General features: G+C 30.6%; 1 protein-coding gene across 8 annotated transcripts in view; it reads left to right on the top strand.

Annotated features, from left to right (window-relative positions):
• Positions 1-23,216, top strand: part of NFAT5 (nuclear factor of activated T cells 5) — a 121,376-nt gene that overhangs the window by 67,202 nt on the left and 30,958 nt on the right. For 2 of the 8 annotated variants that reach the window (XM_031950077.1, XM_031950078.1), the window contains exons 3-6: positions 7,488-8,046; positions 13,368-13,560; positions 15,826-16,016; positions 21,192-21,364. In XM_031950077.1, coding sequence (XP_031805937.1) covers positions 7,488-8,046; positions 13,368-13,560; positions 15,826-16,016; positions 21,192-21,364 — 1,116 coding nt within the window. Of the gene's footprint in view, positions 1-1,849; positions 1,963-4,019; positions 6,240-6,951; positions 7,014-7,487; positions 8,047-13,367; positions 13,561-15,825; positions 16,017-21,191; positions 21,365-23,216 lie in introns of those variants that run through there. The other 6 variants (XM_023495143.2, XM_031950080.1, XM_031950079.1 and 3 more) reach the window with 6 other exon arrangements.

Raw genomic sequence — 23,216 nt, 5'->3', positions numbered from 1 at the left:
ACTATAACCCTGGGAGAGATAGGTGCTATTATTATTCCTATTTTATAATTGAAGTGTCTGAGTCTGGATTTGAACATAAAGATTTTCTGACTCCAGACCCAGTGCTGTATCTACTAGACCACTTAGCTGCTTTATTATTCAGTCGATCAGTTAATTAATCAGAACTGTAAAAAAATATTAAGAGAGTCTCTAATAGCTTACATTATCAATTGATTTTCCAAAAAAAAAAAAAAAAAAAAAGTAAATGGTTTGAGTATTATCCCCATTTTACTTATGTGAAACAGCTGAAGCTTAGGGAAGTTCAGTGTACTGCCCAAGACTATGTAGCCACATTTGAATTTAAATCATTTGACACAAAGACCAGTGTTGTTTTTCCTATATCGTATTGTTTGTAATATTTTATCCACTATTATAGAACCTAAGCCAGACCCAGGAATAAAGTAGTTTAACTAATTCGGAGAGTTTTTACTTGTGCTACTTTTTTCCCCTACCTTATCACATTTTCATGAATAAGAAATTCAAAGAGGTGTCGACATTTGGCAAAAATATTGGCATTGGTGTCTGATGATATACCTCATTTAAACTACTTAAATGAATTTGTTAGAACTCTGTATTTATTTAGAAAATTTCTGTATTGCTGATAATGAACAGTATTTTCTCTTGAAATACAACCTTTTTAATTGGTTTCTCTATTTCAGTGTCAGTAAAAACATTTCTTCTAGAGTTCTCTTAATTCAACCTTATTTTTTAGGACAATTGTTACTCTAATCTGGCCAGACTTTTACTCTTTTGAAGGGCAACGATAGTAGATCTTTATCCTTTTATAGTTGAGTTATTGAAGATTGGTTTATTAGAAAGCATTATTCTTTTTTTTTAATCTTAGATATTAGGCTAGAATGTTACTCAGTGTTTTATCAATAGCTAATGATAATATCTTTTCTTACAGATTATAATCAGTTATAATTTATTGATTATAATTCTGGGTGTCTGGGGACATTATAATGTCTCAGATTTCACCTCTCACCACTACCACTATGGAACTTATAATCTAGTTAAATATGTAATATGGTGTTTTAACTATGAAATATACTGTTTATTCACTTGGTTGGTTCACTTATAAATTGGATAAAGCCTAAGAATTAAGAATTCAATAAACTTTAGAGTAGAAGAGTTTTCTTTTTTTTAAGTCAGTACCTTAAATTCAAGAGTAGGAGTGGATGCTAACAACTTGTCATAATAACTATCATGTTAAAAATAGTTTCTTAGTGTTGAGTCTCAGATATTTACAGATAATGTTTGTAGCTGACTTTTTAGATTGGGTGGAAGGGTAGACATCAATAACTGAAAAAAATTTAAAGTGCTCTTTTGATTCCAAGAAAAATATTGTTTGTATTTTTAAGACAATTAGGTCATTCATGGTCCTGTCCATACTTAAGGTGGTTTTAATTAATTTCATAATGTCAGCATTGCTGCAAGTCAATTTGAAGGAAAAAAATTCTGGCTTATGGATTAGCTTGCATTTATATCACTAAAAATATGTGTCTGTATTGGTGAATATGAGGTAACTAAAATTTCAGGTAAGAAAATTAGTCTCTTAAAACTATTTGAATATTAATATTTATTGGTAATAGATTAATTTAAAATATATTACTATAAGTTTAAAATATTGCTTATTTCAGCATGTAAATAAATGTCATAGATGAAAACTGAAACTGTTTTTTAACATGTGTGTAAGTTAAATAATTAGCCCTAGAATCTTTTATTTTTCTTAAAGTAAATTGGATTGCTTATTATTATATGCTGGGATGCTAGTTGTTTTTTCTATTAATACACTTAACTTGCATTCTAGCTCCGCCATTCAGAGACAGGCATCGTGTGGTGGGTTGTGTGACAGTGTCTGTCAATAGTGAAGACAAATAGTACCAGAGACACTTAACCCATCCAATCTCACCCAGGGTATAGGTCGGTCTCGTTTTCAGACTTCTTCATAAGTCTTTTTTTTCTTTCTTTCTTTCTCTCTTCCTTCCTTCCTACTTTTCTTTCTTTTTTATTTCTAAATAGTGACTTGATACTGATTTGAAACTAAACTTTTTGATAAAGTTTAAAACTTTACATTAATATCATATGAAAAAGAAAAATAATAAACCCAGGTTGGCATGAAGGTGTTGGAAAAAAAAATAAAAAGCAGATTTGCAGCCACTTTGTATGTTCTTGTTCATGTCTCCGTCTTTTGGCAACATGAGTATGGAACCTGGAATTATTTCCTCTGAGTATTTTTTTTCTTTCTTATGAAAGTATATCTTTCTAATCTACTGATTTTTATCTGACAAGATGTTTTGTTTTTAAGTTAATGTTGCAAGTGAGGTTAAAACAAAATATGTAATTGTTTAACTGAATAGTATGGATTTGGGGCAAGAAACTGTTTCCAAATTTACCAGTGTTGATTTTTCTGTTTATTTTTCTGATTGCTTTCTGAACAGTTAATGGTTTGCCTTCTTTCCTTCCACTATTGGCTTACCTGGAACACTGGATACAGTTTTAGCTATATATTGAAAAACTTATCAAAAGTGATTTGATTTTTCTTTTAGGGCTTTAAAGAATCTTTGTGGCTCTAAAAGAATTTTCTAGAGTCCGATTAATTCCACAAAGATGACAATTTCTTTCATACTCAGCAGCAATCATTAAAAAGTTCTCTGATAAAATATATTTAGAGATTTGTGCATATATCTGTTATATGAGGGTAGGCTTTGAAAATATAATAGTTATTACTATGACAGCTAGTATTAATATAATGTTTTAAGGTTTGCAAAGTACTTGACACAAATATAGTAAATCATTTGATCTTCACAACAACTCTGGGAGGTCCATGCTATTATTATTCCCAGCCTACAGATGAGGAAACTGAAAAACAGAGAGTTTAATTTATTTGCCCAGGGTCATAAAGCTAGAGAATGTCAAGAGGCAGAATGCCTTTCTCACTCCACTCATTATGTCACATAACATTTCTTAATATTTAAATAGAATTTATTCCTACTAAGGGAAGATAAAACTTGAGTTGATTTATATGCAATATAGTACTTAAAAATTCATTTTCATATTTGTTGGAGGGGGAACAAATTTAGAACTAAAAGTAAATACCATAGCCTTTTGGTGCTTCATGTAGGTTTTACCCTTCAATTGCTCATCTCCTGGCTGTTTTGTATTTTCAGCATGAACCCTAATAATTCAAATAATTCACAGTAATATCTCAGACTAACTTTCATAAAAGACAGGGCATTTTAATTTAAAGGTAGCATTTAGTTTTTTAGACACAAACATCTATTTGCCAACAATGGAATTTATTTTACATTAATAGGCCTAGAAGTAGAACCCAATAGTAAATAAGTCTTGCCCTCACTTATAATTTTAGAATTAACTCATCTTAAGATTAGAAATTCCTGTGTATAGACAGTAGCAATTCTTAGTTATTTATGCCCTTTGAGGTCACAGGAAATGCCATGCGATAAATGATAAATTTAATCTGTAAATCACCTTTGGTTCAAAGAAAATGAATCTTCTTGGAGAATGATTACATAAACTCATAAAAGGGGACATATCAGTAGAAATTTATTTGTCTCTTTTAGGGGTGATGAGGAAATAATAAACAAAATGTTTAACTTTCAACTTTAATTCTATTCTTTGAAAGAAATTAGTTAACAAATGAAGTTCACTAGCTTTTTCTGTGCTGAACTTTAAAAAATCTGTTATGAAATAGAAACATTAGTAGTTTTAGTCTCATGATTTAAAGAAAGAAATATTAAAAAGTGGCAGTTGAAATAAATTTATTTATAAAGATATATGGACATATTTAATGGGCAGTCATAAGACATTTCCAAAATAAAGATGAGATAGATATTCATAAATTTGTTAAAAAAAAAAAAACTAATGAAATCTTATATAAGGGAAAAAAAATTAAAAAGATTCCCTAATAAACTTCATAAAAATAATGTTCAAATAATCACGGGGGGGGGAGGGGGGGAGTAGGCTATCTAAATGGTATCTAAATGCTCTTTAGTTTCTAGAGCTCCAAATAAAATTCTTTGCAACTAACTTTTTGGACATGATTATAAGAAAAAAAAATTCTAGATATTTAAAATCTGTTTCATGTATTCCTATTTGCTGTGAATGTTGGTAATGCGTGAGTGTAGTTCAAGAATCTTTTAATAATTTTTTACAAATTTTAATAATTTTCTTATAAATTATTATTATTTTAAGTTTTTAAAAGTAGGCTAGTATAAGGTATATTGCTTTTTTTTTTTCAATCACAATACATTTAAGGAGCAAGGAGACTAGGTATAGAAGGTATTCTCTGAAAATACTAAACAACTACTTGGAAATGTTAAAATTTTGCTTCCCCCTCCCTTTTCAAGTAATGTAACATAGAATAGTATCTAGGTAGTATGTCTAATGCTAAATTACAAAATAACAAATCTGATGTATCTCCTAAATATGTAAAAGTGATACATTCTGGCTTTGATTTAATTCAATATAACAATTATTTGGGTTCCATTAGTATTAGACTCCACATATGAGATATCCTTTACCTCTAACAAAACATAATAGATATATTTTTGTGAAGAATTATACAAGTGTTCTCTTAACATGGGGTGGGGGGGATGAGCAAAAATATTATAATTTTAAAAGCAAAAGTGTGGATAGGTTTTCATATTATATAATGTCTTAATTTAAAAGATGTTTACTGGTGTTATCTGACAGTGCTGGTATTTCTAGCTTTATAGTTTGTGCTAATATACTCTTTTATTTAATAAGTATATCCAGGAAGCTGCAGGTAAAAACAACTATTGTGTGTTAGGTTTCCAAGCAAGGTACATAGATTAATTTATGTAGGGTATGATATCACAGTTTGGCATCCCTGTCCTCGAACAGACTTTACATATAAGATTGTTTTATTATTTCATTTTTTTCTTACAAAGATTTTTCTGGTATTGTACTTGTCGGAACTTTATGTTCACCATAAAATCTAGGTCACATCTTGAATATTAAATTCTGTATAAAGTGATGGACCTTTTTTCCTCATCTTAAACTTCATGGCCTGCTTTTGGGGGCATGCTTGTTTTCTTTTTAGGTATGACTTTTTAGTCTGTCACGGACAGGAATCCCTGAGATTTTCATATTCTGCATTTTCTTGTGCATGGTGTTAGTTTTAATGTAACTGTTAAGAAAAAAGGGGGAAAAGCTGCTTTATCGAAATACAAGTCCACAGCATTCATGCTGCATGCTCTGTGTGTTCCACTTGCAAACACTGCATGCTGCATACTTGTATTTCTTTGAGAATGAGAGTGTAGAAGACACAAAAAGAAATAGAATCTATTTTGCCAATAGTTGGAACAGATGGAAGGGAATGTTCAAGGTAACACTTTTTTTTCCCTGTTATTAATTAATTTAATATTTCTCAAAAGATGAGAGAGAAGAACTTCATATTTAAACACAAAGTAGCTGCAAATCAGCTTCTAAACTGTCACTGACATTAGCATCTAGATTTTATAGTTTTAAAAAAATCTTTAAAAGTATTTATTTACTAAGAAAACATTGCATTAATGCATGATGCAAAAAAAGGATAAATTCTTTAAATTGGAATGCAGTTTAAAGTGACTGAATTTTCCAATTTCATCTACTGCATTTGATGAGGATATAAATTCTGGAAAATGGAACTGGTATCATCTAACTGCTCCAGGTTCTTCAGAACTTAGGGTAGCAAAGAAAATCTTCCACGTGGCTGAATGTAGAGCACCTTATTGATGAATGACATATTTATTGTGCTCTTGAAACTTGACAACCACACATTATTTTGGGGGTGTGTAATTTTTGTTTAGTTTCCAATTATTCTAATACATTCTTTATCTTAACAATAGAATATTGGCACTTTGATTTTAATTATAAAAATGTTAATTTTTAGCATATCATTTCTTATACTTTTAAATGTAACAATTTCAAATCCATTTATCCATTACCCCATTTTAAAAAAATTAAAATTTATCATTCCAATTTAAAACATGGCCTGTTTAGATATTGGTAAAGATTCATTTTAGACTTTTACAACAGTTTCAGTGGCCTAATAAGTCTTGCCTATTCTTTTTTTCAGGCCATGAACTTTCTATTTTGTTTCTTATAGAAGATACTACAGTACTTCTAAAATTACAGGAATGACTACAACTTCTAATTTACTCTGAAAAATACAGGTTTGCCTCAAAAATTATGCTGTTAAGAACTAAAATGTAAATTTCAATGAGCTGTTCTGCCAAATGCCACAGTTTTTAAAAATCTTTCACTCAGAATATGAATCCTTTTTATCTTTATTATCAAGGCATAATAGATCAGAATAATGGTTTTACAAAAATCCTTTCATAGGAATTAATTCTACTGCTCTCCAGAGATTTTATTATTTTAATTTTTTCATTTATAATTATTAAAACTTGATGTTAGGCATGTCAGAAAGAGTTCACTTAATGGAAATAACACTTTTCTAAGGAGAGAGGAAGTGGACAGTAGTATTTAGTATAATATTTATTGAGTACCTTCTTTATACAAGGCACTGTTACTAACTTTATAGGTGAAAAATACCCAATGATTGAACTTTCACTTTGGTTTTTATTCTCTATTGAAAAGCTGATTAATTTCAGAGATTGTAATTTTAAACTGCCACTTCTAACCTCTGGAGATTGGAGGTAGTACAATTTGCTTATCTTGTAGAATGCCCCGCATGTTTCAAATCAAATCGTTTTCATCCCTGTTCTTCTGGTCTGCAATGACTGGTACCAGTTCCATTTTCCTACAATTCAGTTAATTATATATATATATATATTTTTTTTTTTCCTATTTCTCATTTTATAATTGATATCTGGAATAACCAGCAGCTCTTTTCTCATTTATTTTCTCATATTTTTATTCCAGGATTTGCCTCTGAAGCAGGGAGTGTCTGCATTAAAAATGACCTGTAGTTCTCTGCTTCATAGGTTAGAAACTTATTTTAATATTTTGTGGCTAAGCACAGTCCCACTTTTTCAAATTTATTATAATAAATTATTTAATTGGCATTGAATATGGACTACAAGCATACATTTCACATTGGGGTTTCTTTTTTTATTTTAAATGACTTAAATTCTAAAGAATCAGTCCAGCTGAGGCAACAAAATCTTTATTCTTGCTCTGCAGCTTATGTACAACTTTAAAATTAAAGTTAGAGTTAATATATATATACATATATATATTGATTACAAATAAAATAATGCTATTTGGGCATCTTTAAAAATCATTTTATTGCTTAGGCCTTGTATTGCTTGAAGCATTTGTATTCTAAAACTTACCAAATTCCAACTATTCATTTTGGGGAAAAATAATCAGTTCACAAATCACATTTTCAATGGGACTGCTAGCCAGCATAGGTGAAAATATGTATAGTGTATTGACTCTTGAATTGTACACTGCAGATGCTTCTTCAGCTCCTTCCTCTTCCTCCATGGGCGGTGCTTGCAGCTCCTTTACCACCTCTTCCAGCCCTACCATTTATTCTACCTCAGTCACCGACAGCAAGGCTATGCAAGTGGAGAGCTGCTCCTCAGCCGTGGGGGTAAGTAACAGAGGGGTAAGTGAAAAGCAGTTAACCGGTAACACAGTCCAGCAGCATCCGCCAACACCGAAGCGGCACACAGTCCTGTACATCTCGCCGCCACCTGAGGACTTGCTGGATAACAGCCGGATGTCCTGCCAGGATGAGGGCTGTGGACTGGAGTCTGAGCAGAGCTGCAGTATGTGGATAGAGGATTCTCCCTCCAACTTCAGTAACATGAGCACCAGTTCCTACAATGATAACACGGAGGTACCACGAAAATCACGAAAACGAAACCCAAAGCAGAGGCCAGGGGTCAAACGGCGAGATTGTGAAGAATCCAACATGGATATATTTGATGCTGACAGTGCCAAAGCACCTCATTATGTGCTTTCCCAGCTTACCACGGACAGCAAAGGCAACTCAAAAGCAGGAAATGGGTTGGTATTCACATTTTTTAAAGTTCTATCACGATTGTGCAAAACAGAGCTAATAAACCATCCCTTTGACTTTTTGAGGTGTTGAGCTCACATTTATTTATGAAACTAGAAATGATAATTTTGTAACAGAAAATCATGAGCATTCTCAACTAGAATCACCAAAATTTACTAAAGAAAAATTAACTGGATTCTAACAAATAACATTACTCCATGATGAATTTAATAGGCATTAGAGACTGAAAAATCATAATCTATTTTGAAATCATTTTCAATTTTAAATGATTTTATCTCAAGACTGAGAAAAGATTTTTTACCATTAGGAATTTACACCTATAATAATCCTATTTAAAATAATCCCCAAAGAAGTTCACCAACAAGTAGATTGGAATCTTTGCATATTGATTGTTTCCCACATTGTAATTTGTTCACTTTTTTTTTTTTTTTTTTTTTTTTTGCGTGTGTCTATGAGGCTCTCAGTATATTACTGGCAACTTTTGTCTTTATCTTCATTTAATGAAGAGAAGGAAAAAGGAGTTGGTGGTTTGTTGAGATGTTCCAATTTGACACATTTTTCAGTTTTTGTTTGATATACTCATGAACTGATTGACCCAAATATGTTTTAATGTGAATGCTTTTCTGTATCTGATTTTTTTTCCAGAAATAAATCTTTATTCATATTTCTATCTGTGCTTCTGGGTTGCGTGTGTGGAAGGGAATTGGATGAGGGTTGGGAGGGAGTACATTTGCATTTTCTTTAATTTCTATCAGTTTGCACTTTTCACTAAATACATCCCAGTAGTTGCATTACAAAATATTCATCCATTATAGCATATGGTGGGGTTTCTTTCTTTCTTTTTGTCTTTTTTAAAACAAATAAACGTATGGCTTCTTTAGTTCCTCTTATTTTGATACTTGGTAGCTGGACATATTTTTTATATTTGCTTATAATTTAAGAATTAGAAGAATGAATTTTAAACCACTTCTGTAGTTTAAAGATAAGTTTTATATTTTTTCAGATAAAGTTCTTTAGATGGGCCCTGGTAGCTCTTAAAGATTTCATATTTAACATGTCATTATTGATAAAGTGAGAAACTCCAGTGTTTTACTGCTTGATGACATCATAAGTACCTCTCCTTGGTGAGTTGGAAAGTAGGTCCAATATAATATTGGAGAACATATTTAGTGTTCTTTAAGTTCCGTTTCCCCTACTCTTCCCAAAAGAAAAAGGTATCTTTTACATTAAATGTTCTTTGTTCTCATAGTTATTCTTTATACTTCATTTCAGGGAAAAAAGGTTAACTGTGATGCTATGTGAATAAAGTTATTAAGTAAACCTGCACATTACATTTATACATGCACACATTTTTTTTTTAACTCAGTACATATGTTGATTAAGAAAATTTTTTGAAAGTTACAAATGCTCCTTTCTGGAAAGTTTTCATGAAAAAGAATAGAAAAAATTCTAGAATATTTCATTTGCAGAACTTGACAAGAAAATAAGCCTTCCAAAAATGTTGTTTGAATTAATGAAGATTATAGAAAAACCTTATAGGAGATAATATACTTTGATAAATTTATCTGAGTCTAGATTTCTAAAACTCATGTAAAGCTATCATGTTTTCAGTCATTTAAATGTGTATTTTTATTACATAGGTAATTTGAGCTTCAAGAAAGCTTAAAGAAGGTAACAGCTTCTTTCTAAAAATGAATACTGAAGAAACAGATTAAAAGCAAAGTCAAATTTTCAGATGAGAGATATAGTCAGACTAAGTATCATAGATGTTGATTAACCTTCCTCTAGGTATTTTGCATTTCCTCCTTTGAAACAGATATATATTTGGTATGAATTGATACTCAAAAGAATATACAAAGACATTTGTCAACTGAAAATCTCCTCTATAATAATTCATGAAACAAAAGAAGTTTTCTAGCACTTTTTCAGAAGAAAAAACAATTGACATTAACTCATGATTAAAATGTGAACTCTTCAGAATCATATGGAAAAGATGAAATAGTTTTAGGCCTATAAGAAATGAACTTTGAGTAGCTTATCACCTACAGTCAAGCTAAGCATTTAAAATTATTTTACAAAAACAATATTAAAATTTTCATGTTACTCTTTAGATTTCAAAAAAGTAATGAAGTGTGAGATAGAACTAGAACTTAGATTAGTGTATACAGTGACATTCTGAAATTTTCTTTAATGTAAGATCTTTTAATATTTTATGATAATTCATGTAATTCTAATAATTTAGAAATGTATTTGGGGCAGCTAGATGGCACAATGGATAGAGCACTAGCCCTAAAGTCAGGAGGACCTGCATTCAAATCTGCCCTCAGATACTTAATACATCCTAGCTGTGTGATCCTGGACAAGTCATTTAACTCCATCTGACTCAAAAATAAACCAAAAAGAGAGATTTTGAAAGAAATCTACTATCTAGACAAGTGTTAAACAGAGTTGTGTAATAATTTTTTTAAAAATCGGGAATTGTGAAATTCATTATATAAAGATAGTAAATAATTTCAGAAAACTATGTTTAAAATTTTTTTCCAGTAGTTATAATAATATACAGCATATTTATTAGACCCAAAAACAAGAACTCATTTAAAGAAGACTTTGCCCTTGAATATTAGACAGTATTTTTTGGAGATTAAAAATACTATATGTGGATTAATATACAACAGCTAGTAAATATTTTGTGAGTCAAGGATATGTATAAAATAGTATCAAGAGGTTAAAGTTTAAAATATTTAATTAGTCATTCTGGATCACATCATTTTCAAGTTCTGTCAAGTATTCTGTGAATCTTTAACCTCATTTTTCTAAATTATGAAGTTAATTAGACTTTTGGATATGATGTCATCAAGAGGTGATGCCTATTTTGTGTGGGTGATTTTTTTGCGTGTGATGAGAATTCTCCTGCATAATATCATAGAAAAGTAGATTGTAGAAGCAAAGGAATCAATTCCACTTGAAAATATTTTACATAAAAACGTGCCAAGACAGTGAATTTTCCTTTTCAGATTGGCATTTAGAAGTTACCTTGCATACAGTTGCCACATCATCCTTGTTAGATATTATTACTTAAAAGAGTTCCAAATTACATGATTTGAAATAATAAAATGATTTTTGAAAAAGTTGCATGCTTGTATTTAGACAGTTTTAAAGGTTTAGCTATTTTAACCTAAATTTCCAAATCAGTTCCATTGGTATGATCCTTTCAGCTTTGATTTTTCTATTTTGTCTGTTAATTCAGCAGATGTGCTAAATTAGCAAACATTTTGATATGTAAGAAGAATAAAATTCATTCTAATAACTAGCCTCTCAAAAACTAATTTATTTAAAGGAAAAACAAAAACATTTCTCTTAAGCTAATTGACACACTAAAGATTTTTACATGAGGTTTTAATAAAGTGATTTGAAAATATTGCAGTTGAATTTACTGTGATTATAAAATATCTTGATAGGAATTCTATGTATATAGTATTCAGGTTGAATAGTTTGATTCTTAGCTAGGCTAATGAATATAAAAACAAGTTTCATATCACAAGTTATTTTTAAATTTTATTCATTTAGATGTCTTTGAAATGGAGTAATGAGTACAATATAGTCTCCCATATATAGTCTTCTTTAAAAATAAGTAGAAATTTTGGTCTTGTTTATTAATAACCACAAGAACCTTTTTTCATTTCTTGCCTTTTCTATCACCTGCTTCACTTGTGTCTTTCCCCATCCTGCCTCATCATTCTGCCAGTCCTCTCATAGTTGCTGTGGCTCTATGAGAATGTCTCTTTATCTCTCCATCTTTTTAATATTGCTGGTAAGGAAACTTAGTTCCCTTAGTTGCTGCTACATGCTTTGATTGCTGCCTATCTTCCCAGCAGGCTGATGGATTGGCTAACTGCCTGGCTAGCCATCAGGGCTCATACCAGCCTCATTAATCCTACCTCTTTATAGTCTTTCCTGGAAAAGGAAACAGAGAAACTACTTCATTCTAAGGACTACCTAATCCTCTTTCACCTTTTGGATTCAGGTTATCTCCATTCTTATTCCTTTCTCCTTCTAGTAATTGGGATTAAGCCATAGCTAAAATTCAAACTGAATACTTAGTTTATCACATGGGTCATGGTATAGGCCTAGGTTAGTGATACTAAGAGCAAATAGGGTTGTGAATCAATTTAAAGAGTGTAATTTCAAGTGATAGATAATTTTTTCCTCTTAAAAATGAGTAATATTTGTAAAGGGCTTTGCAAACCTTAAAGCACTATATAAATGCTAACTTTTTATTATGTGTGTGATGTATGGTATATTTTGGATTGAATCAGAATTTGAAGGTAAAGCTTGTTTCCTATCCACCATTTAAAAATTTTGTTTCTGAAAAACTAAAAATGAAGAAAGTGTTATAAGCTCCAAACCCTCGATTTATAAATAAACTTTTGAAACACAAGCTGGTGGGTACTCTATATACTATAAACCCTAATTGTGGAAACCTGTACTTTGAGAGCTTTAAGGTTCTTCCTTCTTTGATTAGGAGTCAACTAAACTGATATCTAAGATGAAACATACACTTGAAGAACACATCTGGGAAAGATTGCCTTAGGTTTGTCTTTGAATACAACTGGCAAATGGATGTAATATTTCCTTGCAAAAATTCTGTTAAACATACCAGAAACCACAAAATGGCATTCAAAAGGTTGTGACATAATTATGGATTTTCCTTAACTACTGCCCCTCCCCCCTTTTGTTTTTTGCCAATCTGACAAGGAAATAACACCAATTCATCTGGGTAGTATACTTAGAACATATATGGTGTGTGTGTGTGTGTGTGTGTATATATATATATATATATATATATATATATGCATTTTTGTAAGCATATGGATAGATATAGATATGAATGATGCTATTGTTCAAAGTCTACTCAAAAAAAGGGAAAACTTTTGGTACAGTCTTTGATAGTATTTGAACTAAAATATATTTGTATTTAAATATTAGGAAGAATGATGCTGAAAGCTGTCCCCTTTTGTCACAGTCTTTTATTCCCTCCCTTCCCATCTCTAAACATATATTTTTTCCTCTAACCAACTTTCTGATTTTAAAAATATAATCATATCTGACTTTTGCTGAAAATCCTAAAATTTAATATATGGATGTATTTTATATATGGATGTTGTCCTAGGTAATTATTTTGTTAGTAAACAGAACATTTGTTCCTACTTGGACTTGCCCATTTACCCTGTTTTCTTCCTTAATCTCATTTGGCCATCTTGAGTATTCTTTTGTAACATTTTTTCAATGTTGTGCTTTTACTTCTCAGAACATTGGAAAATCAGAAAGGAGCTGGAGCAAAGAAGAGTCCTATGTTGTGTGGACAGTATCCTGTTAAAAGTGAGGGAAAAGAACTGAAGATAGTAGTTCAACCTGAGACCCAGCATAGAGCTAGGTATCTGACTGAGGGCAGCCGTGGTTCAGTGAAAGATAGAACACAACAAGGTTTCCCTACTGTAAAGGTATTTTATTTGACCATACACTAAGATTTTGCTGCATGTTTAATGATATCATTTTTTGTTATTGGGTTTTAATGAGCAAAAATTCAACTCTTAAATATTAACTAATATCTTATTATTATTGAATCATACCAACAAAATTCAGTTGAGTATGATTTCCTATTAATATAAATTGTCACTACTTGCATAACTGAGTTTTTATAATAATCTTTCTCATAGTCTTATTAGATTCTTCACTTTAGGAAATTCATTGATTAAGTTGACTAGTATGGTGAGAACAATATGAACAATAGAGCTTCTAATCTATATCATGAGAAACCATTGAAAGAATTAGAGATTTAGTTTGGAGTGAAGAGAAAATTGAGGGAGTGATGCAATACAGACATTATAAATTGTTTTTCCAAAACAAACTAATTCAATATTTTTTATTGGAATAATTGGTTATTAATCTGTTACTGTTGGAGTGAATTAACTTTAAAAAATTTACTTAACAAATTGATAGTTATAACAATAAGTTAGTCTTTTTAAATGGTTTTGGGAGTCAATTTTATTTTTTAGTTTCCTATTGATTAATACAGTACATAAACTTTTAATATAAAACTTCAGGGCTTTCAAGCTGCACACAACTTAAAAAAAAGATTTAAAACAAAAGGAAATTCACATGGTTATTTTCTTTATATTCCCCTATAGATCTCTCTGTAGTTCCCCTTTCTGAGAGAAATGACAGTTGCACAGAAGTGATAGGGAATTAACATTAATAAATTGATATTTGTTTCATGAAACAAATTATATTTTTCATTACTGAGAAATTTCTTCAGAATCTAATTGTAGTTATGTACACTAACAAAAAAATAAAAGAGATGATGATAATAATTTTTCAAGAGTCATTTGTCAATATTTAAATGTGTATTGTCATAATGTTTAGTCCTATTGGTAGCACACAGAAGTAGGTAAGGGGAAAAGTAAATACCTCTAGTTCAGTATTTAAATTTCATCCTATTGGATTAAACTTTAAATTGCTTTGCTCTTTGATTCAATATTTTAAAGACCTACATCATGTTACCAACTTATTCAGTACAGCATGTTGAGTAGTTATTTAAGTAAAATTTATAAATGACTTGCATATTTTCAGAATCATCTTGGAAAATAATTTTTAAATGGCCAATAAATAACACTTTTTCCTTGATTAAAAACAAATTATTAGAATGCAAGGTGGAAGATATGATAAACCTATTGGAAGGAACTTCACTGAATATTAAGTCCATTCAATTCCTGAAAGAATTCCCATTACAACCTGTACAATGTATTGTCATTTATTCTCTGCTTAAAGACTTATAGTAAAGGCAAATTGACTGCTCCTCATGGCAGCCTGTCCTATTTTGGGAATACGCTAATTGTTAAAAAGTGTTCCCTCATATCAAATCTAAATTTGCCTGTTTTTAACTTCTCCCTGTTGCACATAGGTCTACTACACTTTAGAAATAAATAGGCAAAGTCTAATAGATTCTCCTCCACTTTAGTTGAAGATGATTTATATATAATAATTGCCCATATAATACCCTTCACCTTCCCAAATATTTTCTTTTGTCAGTCAAATATTTTCCATTTCTTTAATCTTCCATCATGAATTTTTAACATTTTTAGTGTTAGAAATTTAGCAAGCATTTCTGTATGCAAAAAATAGAAAAAAGAGGAATGCATATAAAAATGCAAATATTTATTATATTACAGCTTTAAAAAAGAATATAACAAATTTTATTCATATCTCTAAAATCTTCCTGTTCATTCTTCTGCATTGAAAAAGTATTTCATTACTACTCTTTCCTTTGGCACCATTATGCCTGGGTAATCTTTCTCTCAAGAGTCTCCTTCTCCTACCACAATGAAAACTTTCCCTTCTAATAAAATTTATGCATTCTAAATAAATTTCCACTCATAAATTATACTTCACCTGCTAAAAGTCAAAGCATAAATGAAATTTAATTATTTTATTAATGTTAATAAATTTGTTTTATATAGTATTTTTCTGTAGTATATATTATACATAATATATTAAGATAACATTAATATCTTATGATTTCAATAGAACTTTGAGTATGAACATTTCTTTCAAAATTTTTTTCTTAATCTCTTAATTATTATTTTTTTGAAAGTGGATGATTTCATTGTTACCTTGTATCTACGTGCTTACTTTTTAATAAAAATTTCATTTTATAATTTGTCTATTGAAGGTCAGTTAACTTTCTGTTTTCTGCTATTTGATTCCAGCTGGAAGGACACAATGAACCTGTAGTGCTACAAGTGTTTGTGGGTAATGACTCTGGTCGAGTGAAACCACATGGGTTTTATCAGGCCTGTAGAGTAACTGGTAGAAATACAACTCCTTGCAAAGAAGTTGATATTGAAGGCACTACAGTTATAGAAGTTGGCCTTGACCCTAGCAACAACATGACATTGGCGTAAGTAATAAGAATCTTTTTCATTCTTGTATTATCAACTATTAGGATAGTTGATAGGAAAAATGTTATTTTTTAGCCTTTTAGAATTTTTGAAATTATCAACCTTTTTTTATGTAGTTTTCTATTGGATTTTTAAAAACTCTACTTCATTTAAAAAAAAAAAAGTACTTCATGCTTGCTTGCTAGATTTTTATGCCTGACTTTTATTTTCTAGTTTTCTTTGAAAAGTAATGAATTGTTATAAAAATACAAAGTTCTACTATTAATCTTTTTTAAAATGTTCTTAAAACTTTATTTATTTGTTTTTAGCATTATTTTCTTTTTTAAATTGAGAGTTCCAAATTCTCTCCCACCCCACTTCTATCCACTGAGAAGACATGCAATATGATATTGATTATACATGTGAACTCATGCAAAGCATATTTCTATATTTTAGTCATATTTTCAAAAAACAGAAAGATAAAATGAAAAAATTATATTTTATTTTGTACTTAAATTTCATCCATTGCTCTAGAGTTAGATAACATTTTTTCATCATGAGTCCTTTGGAATTATCTTAGATCAATTGTATTGATTAGAGTAGTCAAGTCTTTCACAGTTAATCACTATTACAACATTGTTATTACTGTGCACAATGATTTTCTAGTTCTTCTCATTTCACTTTACATTAGTTCGTATAGGTTTTGCCATGTTTTTCCTGAAACTACCTCTACATCATTTCCCATAACACAAATAGCACTCCATCACAATCATGTCACAACTTCTTCAGCCATTCCCTAACTAATGAATGACCACTAGATTTTTAATTCTTTGTCACCACAAAAAGAACTGCTATAAATATTTATGAATATATAGGTCCTTTCCTATTTTCTCTCATCTCTTGGGGTATAGACCTAATAATATTATTGCAGTATCAAAGGATATGCAGTTTTATAGCACTTTGGGCATAGTTCAAATTGTTCTCCAGAATGGCTGAACTAGTTCACTATTCCATCAGCAATTTATTAATGTATCTATTTCCCCCCCCATCTGCTCTAGCATTTGTCATTTTTAGTAGGTTTGAAGTGATACCTCTGAATTATTTTAATTTGCCTTTCTCTAATCAATGGTAACTTAGTATGTTTTTCCTTATGCCAATTGATTTCTTCTAAAAACTACCTTTTTTATATCCTTTGACAATATATCATTTGCTCTTATTTTATAAATTTGACTCAGTTCTATATTCAGTTATATATTTAAGAAATGAGGATTTTTTTTTTGGAGAAACCTCCTATAAATTTTTAAAAGATTATTTCATTATCTATAGCACCTTTTAGCAAAATGTAGTCTCCCTGATTATCCATTTTAATTAGATCTATTTTTGCTTTTGCTTTGTCTGAAATTATTATTTCCCTTGTCTTTTTTTTTTAGTTTGTCTGAAGAATATCAAATTCTGCTGCAGCTCTTTATTTTAATTTTGTGTGTGTATTTCTATTTCAAGTGTGTCTCATCAACATTATTGAATTCTGGTTTTTAATTCATTCTGCTATCCTCTTTTCATTTTATGAGTGAGCTCATCCCATTTACATTCACAGTTAAGATTACTAATGATATTTTCCCCTTCATCCCATTTTCATCTTTTTTTCTCTCTTTTTATCCTGTAACTCCTCAGAAGTCTGTTTTGCTTCTAACCCCTGTCTCCTACTTAATCTGTCCTCCATTTTATCATTTATATCACTTTGTCTTATCTTCTTCCCCTCTTATTTCTCTATTGAGTAAGTTATATTTCTGCATACAACTAAGGAGAGAGAGAGACTATATAACACACATATACATGTATACGTCTGTCTTTGAACTATTTCTAGTGAGAATGAATTTTAAACATTGCCTGCTCCTTCACTCCATTTTCCTCTCTACTGTGAAAACTCTTCTTTGTGAACCTCTTTTATGTGAGAAATTTTTTCCTACCTCTCCTCTCCCTTTCCTTTTCTTTCAGTAAATCCCTCTTTTTCACCTCTTCACTTTTTGGGAAGATCATTCCAACATAATTGACTCATTTCTATGCCCTCTGTTAATGTAAACTTTTTTTAACTTCCTTAACCACAGATAAAGTTCTTAGGAGTCACATATATCATCTTCCCATATAGGAATGTAAACATTTAAAATTTATTAGGAGTCTAAGAATTACTCTTTCTTGCTTACCTTTCTTTGAGTCTTGTGTTTGAGTATCAGATTTTCTGTTCAAGTCTGGTCTTTTACTCAGAAATGCTTGAAAATCTTATATTTCATTAAATGTTCATGCTTCCCCCTGAAGAAGTATACTTAGTTTTGCTAAGTAGATTATTCTTACTTCTGATCCTATTTCTTTTGCCTTCCAATATATCACATTCTAAGCTGTCCTTCTCTTTTACATGGCATTGCTAAATCTTGTGTGATTTTGAATGTGACTCCACAATATTTGAATTATTTCTTCCTGACTGCTTGAAGCATTTTCTCTTTGATCTGGAAGCTCTGGAATTTGGTTATAATTATTATTGGGAGTTTTCATTTTGGAATGTCAGGAAGCAGTCAGTGGATTTTTTCACTTTCAGTTTCACCCTTTAGATTTAAGATATCAGGGAAGTTTTCCTTGATAATTTCTTGAAATATGATGTCTAGGCTTTTTCTTTGGTGATATTTCATATGGTCCAGTAATTCTTAAATTCTCTCTCCTCAATCTGTTTTCCAGGTTAGCTGTTTTTCCTATGAGAGATTTCAAATTTTCTTTTTGACTTTTGTTTTATTGTTGCATAATGTCTTAACCAATTCTTTTTCGATTATAATTCTAATGAATTATTTTCTTCAGTGAGCTTTTATATCTTTTTGTTCTATTTGGCCTCTTCTCTTTTTAAAAGTCCTTTTTTTCTTCAGTATTCTTCATTATTTTTTGGCCTCCTTTACCAAGCTGCTAATTCTCTTTTCATAATATTCTTGCATCACTTTGATTTCTTTTCGAGTATTTTCTCTGCAACTCTTAGCTCTTTCTTTAATGCTTCCAAGAATTCTTGTTGGCCTCTGATAGATTATCTCTATCACTGTAGTAGCTTTTTAATGGCCATATTATTGTTTTTGTTTGTTTGTGCATTGTTCCAATCTTCTTTGGGCTTTATCTTAAAGTTGGACTCTGCTCACCTAGGATGGAGAAGCACTGTCCCAAACTTCAGGCTTTTCCATACCTCTGTTTTCAGAACTGCAAGGTTTTGGTGCTTCTCAGGTGGTGTGATCTGACTAGAGGCATGGTCACTGCTTTTCTGATATGTGCTCTGGTCTTTACCCCCATTTACCCTTACCCTCTGTCTTAATAGTGACATACCACTTCCAGTGTCATTAATGTTTCTGCAGAAATCATGACAGGTAAAACGTTGTTATTAATAAATAACCAACCACATTATCTAGCTGGATTTCATTTTGTCACAGTACTATTTGATTTTAATAATGTTGAACTGTGTTAGTTAGGCCTTTGGTGATATTGGCTACTTTTCCATTTTCACATATTCCTTCACTGACGTTTATTTTGACCAATTCCCCTTTCTTAGTGTGGTGCAATGAAAGAAGCACTGTCTATGAAGTCAGAAGATCTAGGTTAATGTCATACCCCTGATGTTTACTAATTTGGTACTTAGTTTCCTTAGACCTTAGTCTCCTCATCTGTAAAATAGGAACTAAGCAGCCTCTGAAGCATTTTCCACATATAAATCTATAAACCTCCCAACTCATAATTATGAACTCTGGTGTTTCTGAGCTATTGGAAATCAAGAATACTTAATAGATTTTTATAACCTGATGTAAAAATCAGAAACTTTTTAATTGTAGCTACTGCATTTATTTTTCTACTTCTCATATCTAAGATTGATTGTGTGAATGTTATTATAGTTGTTAATGAGTTTAATTTTTATATTTTATTGGGATTTCTTGAGTTGCTTTAGTTTTACTCCTTATATTGTATACACACATATTGTACTAACCTCTTTAGATTTGAGATATATCTATTATAGAAGCCCAGTTACTCTCTAAAAGAGTTGGGAGGACTCACATTCATCAGCCTACTGATGAATTTGTTTGTAGATTTTAAGTGGCCATTGAACCAGTGTTTGTTATCATTCTTTCCCTGAACACTTTTTGATGACTTGTAAGATTTTAAAATCCTCTTCTTTTTCTTTAAATAAATTACAAGTAGTAGCTATTTCCTGTTTTGGAGATAACTTAAAATTATGCAATCATCTGTAATGGCTGGTATTTGACATATGCCAACCTTTGCCAAATAACTGAATTGTGGAAGCTATAAATGGTTAGGACTCTATACTTGGTACCAGGAGTATTTACATGCTATGACTACTTGTGCTTAGCCTTAAAAATCATTGAGGCTATAAAGGATATTTTCTAGAACCTTACTTAGTTTCAGGATCCTTTTTCAAGGCTATGTTAAATGAGCAAAAAATACAGTGAAGATGCAGAGGAGTCTGATAAAACAGGTCATTTTTATAACATCCTTATGATTTAAAATATATATATATATATGTGTGTGTGTGTGTATACATATATACCACACTCACTAGTTTAGCTTATAAAAATTAACTGTAAAAAGAGAGGCTAAAAAAAGAGGTTTTTGTGAAAAAGTATTAAAGGAAAAGTGTCCTTTCTAAGCCATTACTGATATTTAGAGGTTTTTAAATTTTAGGTTTTATATTTTGCAAACTTTCCATCCATGATTTCCTCCATTAATAATGGAAAAATTAATACATTTGATAGTATGCAGAAACAAGTATGTTGGTATAAAAATAATATAAAATCATTGTTTGAGATAACTCATGTTTATATAATAATTTAAAATTAACTACAAAATCTTTTTCTTTATCAAGAAGCCTTAAAGAACTAGGAGATGTTTAGGTAATTTGTAGTCACTAATTTTGGACCTGTATATTTAATGATTTTTATTTTAGATAAAAAGAAATCTTACTGTGTATAATTTTATTCATTCTCTTCCTGTTGAGGATATGTAGTTAGTAGTCCATGGTCTCAAACACAGATTGTTATTCTATAATCAAGTTTGGTTTTAATATGGAAATTCGTAAATGTGAATTTATGGAAATTATCTTTTTTTTTTTGAGTACCACATACCAGTAAATATTAATAATACAATTTTTTTTCCTTCCTTAGGGTGGATTGTGTAGGGATCTTGAAACTCAGAAATGCTGATGTTGAAGCTAGAATAGGAATTGCTGGTTCCAAGAAAAAAAGTACTCGAGCCAGATTGGTGTTTCGAGTTAACATCACACGGAAAGATGGCTCAACTTTAACACTACAAACACCTTCCTCTCCAATTCTGTGTAGTAAGTAGCTATAGCATACATGACTATATTTATAGCATGTAAATATAAAGATATTAAATCCCTTGGAAAACTGATTTTTAGTTTAATAACTGAATCATAGTGCTTTATAACTAAGTTGCAAGAGAGTTAACTCTAGCTTTACAATTATATGGGTGTTGAAGTCTTCTAAAAACTTGTTAAACTTTATTCAAATAAAGTGGATAGAGCATCTGCCCTGAAGTCAGGAGGACCTGAGTTCAAATCAGATACTTTTAACACTTCTAGCTGTGTGACCCTGGGCAAGTCACTTGATCCCAATTGCCTCAGCCAAAAAACAAAATAAAGTAAAAATAAATGCTCTGAATAAAATAAGGAAATATCCTTTTATTGATTGTTTATCACTATCATTTGTTGCATCATTGGTTAATTTTATTAGGTTTGAAGCTATAAAAACTAAATTTTTTCTAGACTTATTTCATTGTAAATTGCAATAACTATACTTACTTGTCCTCTCACTATTCTTTCCACTTCAAGAATCCTATACCATGCTTTAGAGGAGACAGTAACAATCCCTCTGACTTCCAAATTCCTCTAAAAGGTCACTTTGTTTTTAAAAAATTAATCAGACAATTTGCATAACAATAGCTTGTCATTTGAGGGAGTTCATTTTTCCTTTAACCACATTATCTTTTGCACTTCCTTGAAAGTGAACCTGTTTCATGTAGTGATCCTTAAACCATTTGATTTCCTCAAACTAACAGCTCCTACAATATCTGTCATTGACGTGTGCTCATTAAAAGTTAATTTTCGCTCTTTCCCAAAGAGTAATATTTTCCATTCTTCCAAATCACATAATTAAAACACAACAAATAAAAACAACATATATGTGTATGACACAAAATTCAGCCCTCATGTGATGTGATAGCTTATTGAAAATGGGGCATCCAGCTTAAACAGTGTTCATCTGGTCAAGGTCAAACAATCAGAGTTAGCCTAGCATTATTAGAAATACCATCCCCATTGCTGTCACAAAATGAAGTCATATCAGAATAATTCCTTGTACTAAATAATTTGCACATCACTGGAACCTTTATGAATTTAGGAAGATTTCAGATTAATGAGGGTATTTCTTTAGGAAAATCCCAGTAAATTTTCCATTTTATATTTGCAAAATCCAGGTGTGGGGTATAGATTTTTTTTGATTATCTCATTTTAAAAATTGATCCTTATCCTTTTAGGGGGAAAATGTGGATATTAAATTTTAAAATAAATGTTACTTAGAAATTTGTAAATATTTAGACAAATATTTTGTTTTATTATTTTGAGTGAAAAGAATTTTGTTTTAATTTCACAGAAGTTTAGAAATATAAAAGTCCAGACATGATTGTGTCTTGTCCAAGATCACAAAAAAGTAAAAAAGCCAAGAGCCAAAACCCAAGTGTTCCAACTGCTTGATCCTCTTCATGCTCTTTCCCTTTCTACCACTCTCTGCATCTTTCTGTATTCAATTATTTTGGCCTATTCTACTAATATATATAAGCAATTTGGGGAATTAGTTATTATTCATCCAAACTAGAATGTAAAAATAGTAAGTTTTCTCTTGGATTTGGATGGAATATAAAGACAAGATTTTGCATGTATGAAATTGTATAAGGGAGAGTAGATAAAGGCCATAAAAGTAAAATATCTGATTGCTGAGCATTTTAGAATGGTACTGATATTTTAGTGCTTATTTTAAATTTAGATTATGAATAGAGAAACAAAAGAATTCATTAGCATCTACTGTGTGTCAGACACTGAGCTAAGTAAGTACTGGGAATAGAAACATAAACATGAGATAGTGTCTGTCTTCAAGGAGCTTATATTCTAATAG

Source organism: Sarcophilus harrisii, chromosome 2, assembly GCF_902635505.1.
Source record: "Sarcophilus harrisii chromosome 2, mSarHar1.11, whole genome shotgun sequence".
NCBI classification, from domain to species: domain Eukaryota; kingdom Metazoa; phylum Chordata; class Mammalia; order Dasyuromorphia; family Dasyuridae; genus Sarcophilus; species Sarcophilus harrisii.
The sequence above is the reverse complement of the archived record's forward strand: the minus strand, read 5'-3'. Positions and strand labels throughout refer to the sequence as shown.